This window comes from Castanea sativa, chromosome 4, assembly GCF_040712315.1.
Source record: "Castanea sativa cultivar Marrone di Chiusa Pesio chromosome 4, ASM4071231v1".
In the NCBI taxonomy this organism is placed as follows: domain Eukaryota; kingdom Viridiplantae; phylum Streptophyta; class Magnoliopsida; order Fagales; family Fagaceae; genus Castanea; species Castanea sativa.
Genome location: NC_134016.1, coordinates 45,844,098 through 45,850,846, shown reverse-complemented (window position 1 = coordinate 45,850,846; position 6,749 = coordinate 45,844,098). Strand labels below are relative to the sequence as shown.

Here is a 6,749-nt window from a genome sequence, read left to right as displayed (position 1 = left end):
TCCTTTTGGGCTGGTTTCTCAAAAAAAAAAGAAAAAAGAATCTAAACCCTACAAGAGTATCGTGTTTCTTGGTATAATGGACTCTTTTAGTCAGTCTTGACCTTGCCATGTCCCCCAATGAGTAATGACATTGCTTGTTCCTCAATCCCCACCTGTTAATGTTTCAAATTTTGTAAATTTATAATATATTATTATTCTTGAGTCTCTTCTATAGCAGCAGTTCAACAAATCCAGTTTGAGTTGGCCACGATAAACTATACGTAATTCATCCAACTGAATCCATTGTTAAAAATGAAAATACAGTCGAAAAAAAAACCGGAAAGCTTCCATGAATATGAAAAATCTAACTCTAACCATCATCATATTGCATGTAACCATGTCCCTCTCATTGCAACACAAGCCTAATAAGCTGTCAATGGAATAAAAGAGCAACTTTATACATCAGCTGAGATTAATAAGAATCTCCGTCAGATGAGCACAAAAAGAGAAGCATCAGAAAGGAATTCAAACACCCCATATCCATCCCCGTTGAAGCGAATGCACCATTTAACAATAAAATCTTGTAACGGGTAAGCACATACAAGAGAAAAACAAATGAAAATACATGTTATTCTCAAGAAGCTGCAGCTTGAGTTAGCGAGGCGTCCGGTGCTGATGAACCAAAGGATGGTAGGAGCCACCCCTTCTTCTGGGCATGCTCTAGATAAAAATTGAATTTCTCCTCAGCGTTCGGGATGTCAAGAGCTAAATCATCAAGCCCATCCTTGATCCGAGTGAAGCCTTTTGTCATCTGGTTGATAGTGATCAGCCCTTCAGTAAAACATTCCTGCAGCAGATCCAGAATCCTATCATTCTTCTTCTCCATAGCCATCACCAATGCCTTCTTCACCACCTCATGGTTAAAGAAAGGCATGCCAAGATCGCGAATACACTGGCAGGCTTCACCCACAACACCCCCACTTTCATATTCCTCCAGGAGCTTTAAGATCTTGTCCTTTGCATCCTCCACAGCCCAGCCAGTCCCACCACCCCAACACCTCAAGATCCTCTCACCAGCATGTCGTGCAGAAAGGAGTGCTCGGGCCATTCGCAAAGTCTCACTCCCACTGGAATCTGGGGGCAACTTGCAGCTCATCTCTTCTAAATTATGTGGAACCAAGACGTCATCAATCACTGCCCTAGCCAGAAAAAGCGCGAGCTCATTAGAAGCATCCAGAATATCCAGTGCTGCATCTTCTGCAGATTCCAAAAGCAAGAGAAAACCATTGGCTATATCGTCACTTGAGAATATCTCGCTATGAAGAGAGGACAGCAAAACAGAAGCCATTTCTTTTTCTCTGTTCTTCCTATCCATAGCAAGGGTGATGAGCTTCTTCAAAAAAATTGGGTTATACTCCGGCACTCCAAGATCCACAAGGCTCTGGATGAGTTCAGGAATGTCATCTGACAGGAAATATTCATGAATTATTGTCACACACTCTTCCTTAAACCGCCTCACCTTCGCATCATCTGGTACCTCCCCGTCTTCACCTGAGGGCTTTGCAAATGAAGCATCAAGCCATCCTTCAGATACTGCCTTGGGGACAAGAGATTGGAACAACGTTTTTGCTGATGGAATGTCAAGGGCAAGGTCATCAAGGCTATCTGCCAAACGAGAGAAACCCTTTACCATTTGACTAGAACTAATCAGGCCTTCCTCAGCTGCTTCTTTTAATAGTTTAAATATAAGTGGCTCTGCAGTTCGTTTCTCCATAGCAAGTACCAAAGCCCTCTTCACAACCTCATGATGGAAGAACGAAACCCCTAACTCCCTTATGCACCTACATGCCTCGATAGTGTCTCCACTCTCCACATATTCCCTCAGCAGATCCGCAATCTTTTTCTTCACTTCTTCAACAGTGATATGAGTGCTACCACCCCACTTCCTCTCCACAAGTTCTGCATGGTGTGGAGCTGAGAGATAGCTCTTGTCAGCAATTTGGATAGCCTGAACTCCCTTGGAAGATTCTGGGAGTCCTTTCTTTGCCCGATTCAGGAAAGCTGGAGGAATAATGTCATCAACCACAGCACGCGCTAGGAACAAGGCAAGGATATCAACTGCATCAAGAATGTCCACAGCAAGGTCATCAGCAGATTCAAGAAGCATAAAAAATCCATCCTGTATCTGGTCAGGACTGATGACATCAGCATACAAAGCTGAAAGCAGAACCGAAGCCATTTCCTTCTCTTTATCATGCCTGTCCATGGCCATTGAAACAAGCCGCTTAATAAAGTAAGGAAGATATCCACTTGACCCTAGTTCTCTGAGGTCAGAAGCTGCCAATTCTACATCTCCATTGCTAAAATATTCCTCTATGATAGAGGCAACAGCTTTCTTGTAATCATCTAAGGGGTCTGAAACAGATGTTCCAACAAGTTGATAGGGTTCCTGTTGAAAGCAAAGATAAAAGAATCACATTCAACAAGAATAGGAGGACACCAACAACAACATTAATGTTACAAAAAGTTATACCCAGTTAATAAGACACTTTTGTGCAGTCAAGGAGAGAGGTGGTTGGCAGACAGTCCACCAGCCCCGCCACCCCAAAAAAAAATGGAGGCGCTGATCTCCAGATTAACATTAACTACAAGTATTGATATATCTCATTACAGTACAAAGTCAAGCTGCAGCTAGCACAAGTGCTATTTAATACTCCTAAATCCTGATAAAATATACCTAATTAAAACACAAAAATTAAGAACTGCTGTTACCTCGCCACTGTCATAATTTGGATCATTCCGATCAAGATGAGATTCACCATCAGTGTCAAGGAGTTTTCCCCATGTACCCTTACCACCAGCACCATCTGCACATCAGTTAAAGAGAAGAGCAGCCAATTATTATACAAGAAAAGGTGTTTTGAAAAACCACCGATATCATCAGATACTTGCACTGAAATAACTAAAGTATGACAAGGAAACATAAGGTAAATGACTCAACTACCTTGACTAACATCCATCTAAAACTGGCCAAAAGAGAAAAAAGAAGACAATCAACAATCATAGGGTTATGGAAAATCGACAATCACCCCCAAGAATAATGTAAAAAATGACTACCATCGGTTTTTTCTTTTTGATAATGAAGTCGAAACTCATCATAGGGTTATGGAAAATCTAATAGCAGATTTTAAAATTTTCAATAAAACTAACAATTGCATGCCTCATTTTTGCTGCTTCACAAAAGCATATTTCTAGTCAGAAATCAGAAACAAAGTGGCACATTATAGATTTTTAATATTCATTTGTTTCTTCCAGGTGGCAGCATTCTTATTTATTCAGAATGGATCACGAGAACATAGAACTCTAACAATTGAAACAATCTAAGCTTTGACCTCTATATGGGATTAATTAGTTTTAGATAAGATTGTTGAAGCCACCCTAAACTAGCCACTAGATTGCTGTGGCAACTGAAGAAGAACATTATAAATCTGTAGTCACTATTGATGGAGGCCACAGTATATATAGAAATTTTCCAAACAATGCCTATCAACTGCATTCTAGACAGTGTTATTAAATCTATCAGGTAACAATTTACCAAGACTACACGCCAATATCCATGAAAATCAATAATCTTCAGCGGTTACAAAGACTACATTAGTGCAAAAGGAGAAGAGAGTGGGGAGGGGGGTGGATAAAGACCAATCAAAAGGGAAACAAAAATAAGAAAAAATCTAGACTCTTGTGGTTGTGCATGATAGATTCTTAAAAGAAGATAATCAAACTAATTTCAAAGGTCAATCTGAATCTGAAACTGAAAGTATTAAAAAGAGAAAGAATTGATGTATGAAGCATATTAGAACCATTGCATATTTTCACATGCTTTCACTATGCAGGAACTACAAATCTTAATAAAAAAATCATCTTCGTTGAAGAAAACAAATGAGCAGATAAAAGCATTAATTTCCAATCAAATGAAAAACACATTATTTAACATCTAAAAATTCAATATGAAATAGGTCCAACTTCAACTGTTCCTCCTTTTTGATCAACCCCCCATCCCCCTACCCCACCCACCGACCCAAAAAAAAAAAGCAGCAGCCCACAGAAAACACACACACACACACAGAAAAAATATTCATTTTAGCCTCTTTTACTTCCAATAGTGAAAGTGGCTTAACATATACATAGGAGACATCCACTACCAATAATCCAAGAACATAAGACCAACTTCCATGTTAAACACCCCATATACCCTTCTTCTTCTTTTTTACTTTCCCCCCTGTTTTTCTCTTCCCTTTTAAGACATTCCATATCCATGATGAACAACACCCATGCATAATTCATCCTGGGATCAACCTAATTAAACAATTTAATTGTAGAAAACTCAGGAGCCCCATTACTACAGAAACCAAAAAAAAAAAAAAAGAGACTAGACAGCTTTTCACAAAATTGACTTGGGTATTTCCAGCTCAAGTGAAAAATTGTATTTAAGCTCCTGACTATACCATAATTAACTTGTTCAATAAGCCACAAATTAAAGTGCAGTAATCATACACAAAAGACCAAAAACATTATAACCCAATAAAGCACATAAAGAACCAAAAAAAAATCGTTTCTATTCCCTTAAATGACTCCATCAAGTTAGGAAACACCAACCAATGAACCTAAAACACATAGAAAAAGCTATTCATGAAGTGATTGAAACACTAAAGCTCTTAATCATCCTAGCACACAACATGTCAATATCGCATTAACACAATACAAAAAATATAACCTATTTCATCAAATTCATGGGGGGGAACACTCACCCTTCTTCACCCGCACACACTTCCCCGAATGTGACCGGCGCACGTGCTTCACGGCAATCCCAGCACTGGCCGCCTTGCCGCCGCCTCCACCGGCAGGAGGAGCTTTTATGCTGTATTCCGAAAGCAAATACGTTGGCGATTTCGGCGAAGAAGACAAACTCAAACTCTCCACATTTTGACTCGCTACCTTCAACGTTTTCCTCTGTTCTTCCGTCAAAAACCCCTCACTCGACGCCATTCACACTATCCAAATCCTAAACACAATCTGATCAACAAAAAATATATATATACAATTTTTTTTTGCACTTATTCTAAATTCAAATCAATAAAAAAAAAAAATTTAAAATAGTATCAGTGTTTTCTAAAAGAAGTTAGAAACGAAAAAAAGGAAATCTAAGATTTCAAAAGTTGATTCCGTATTTTCCTAGAAACCAAACAGGAGATTATTAGAGAGTGAACCTGTAGTGAATCTGGAGGCGAATCCGGTAGTAGAGTGCTTGGCCCGGATCTCGAGCCAAGCGAACCGGATCTTCGAAACCACGCTCCAGAAAGAAACCCTAGATCAGGAACTAGGTCCTGCCGGTCCGAGCCGGGTAGGATCCGAATATTTTGTTCGTTTGTGTCTCTTTGAGACTGAATCGGTTAAGAAAGAAAACAGAAAATGAGAGAGAGAGAGAGAGAGAAACAAAGAACGAGAGAGAGAGAGAGAGAGTGTGAAATGGATGAGAATGAAAAAAGAGGGATTGAGGAGAGAAGCGTATTTATAGGGAGGCTATGTTTTGAGAGTGACACGTCATCTTGGATTAGGGTGGCACGTGGCATACATAAAAGAAGACCTAGCCGAGTCACGGTGGCGGTGGTGCTGGCCACCCCAGGCCCAATTGGGGGGTTGTGGAGGTGGATTTACCAAACTAGCCTTGTATTGTTGTCCGTGTCTCCAAGATTTTGATTTTTTTTTTAGGGTATGATTTGAAATGAAATTAGAAACATAGTTACTAGAAGAAGATTATAAATTTAGTAGATGATTCTTGATGCTTGCACATCAAGCCATTTGTTTTTAGTGTCTGATTAACGGGTGTTCTCAATGCATTTGTTAATGAACTATTTTAAGAATGTTTTAGCTTTTAATACCACTTTTATGGGAATGTAAAAAATTGTTGAAAAATTTTGTTACTGTTTTATTTTTCTCATTAACTGTTTTTAAAAATATTTCCTAAATTAACTCTTCTCTTTGTTTTAAGTCATTTATTTGTTTGGGGTTTAGAGAATTGCATTTAATGGATCTTATGTATTCTTATCCTTCAATTAATATATAGAAATGTTAATTCTTATATGAAATTTAATGCAATTATTATCATCTAAAGATTTTGCCTTGTGTTTAGTATTTTGTGACATAGACAAGACACATAAAAGGTTATGTGTTGTGACATAGACACGGGACATTAAGGTTATGTGTTGTTTTTGTGTCTGGTCCAATACATTAAAACACTGGATCAAAACTTTGTTCATAATTAAATATTTGTGATTTTATTCATAACATAATATAGATTTTCTATTTAGTATTTGAAGAATTTAGTGTCTATGATACATACATAACATGTGATAGGTTAATAAACGTAACACGTGAAAAGTCATGTATCATTTCAGTGACACGAACATAACATGTGAAAAGTTGTCATTTTTTATCCTGTTTAATGCTCTTGAGTACGGAAACGGATCTTCACCCATAATCAAATAATTGTGATTTTATTCATAGCAAATTATAAATTTTCTTTTTAATATGGGAGTTCACTTCCTATTGAGGCAATTTTCTTGTAAAATCCAATTATTTTCAACACTTTTATATTTAAAAATATATGTTTTTGTTTTCATTGGATTAGATTACCGAATACCGTGGTCTCCTAACAACAACACAACGTAAAAATGTTTGCTACTCAGTGACGGAGGCATTCATTGACCAAG

General features: G+C 38.0%; 1 protein-coding gene across 4 annotated transcripts; it reads right to left on the bottom strand.

Moving 5' to 3' along the window:
- Nucleotides 1-335: 335 nt before the first annotated feature.
- LOC142630445 (MA3 DOMAIN-CONTAINING TRANSLATION REGULATORY FACTOR 1-like) lies at nucleotides 336-5,517 on the bottom strand. 4 transcript variants are annotated; one of them, XM_075804441.1, is made up of 4 exons: nucleotides 5,247-5,517; nucleotides 4,788-5,098; nucleotides 2,752-2,846; nucleotides 336-2,428 (listed from the first exon to the last, which is right to left on the bottom strand). In XM_075804441.1, the coding sequence occupies exons 2-4, from the start codon at nucleotides 5,023-5,025 to the stop codon at nucleotides 614-616; spliced, it is 2,148 nt and encodes a 715-aa protein (XP_075660556.1). In that variant the 5' UTR covers nucleotides 5,026-5,098; nucleotides 5,247-5,517; the 3' UTR covers nucleotides 336-613. The 4 variants fall into 4 exon arrangements, with proteins under 4 accessions (XP_075660556.1, XP_075660555.1, XP_075660554.1 ...); XM_075804440.1 differs by having other exon boundaries at nucleotides 4,788-5,052; XM_075804439.1 differs by having other exon boundaries at nucleotides 4,788-5,041.
- Nucleotides 5,518-6,749: the final 1,232 nt, after the last annotated feature.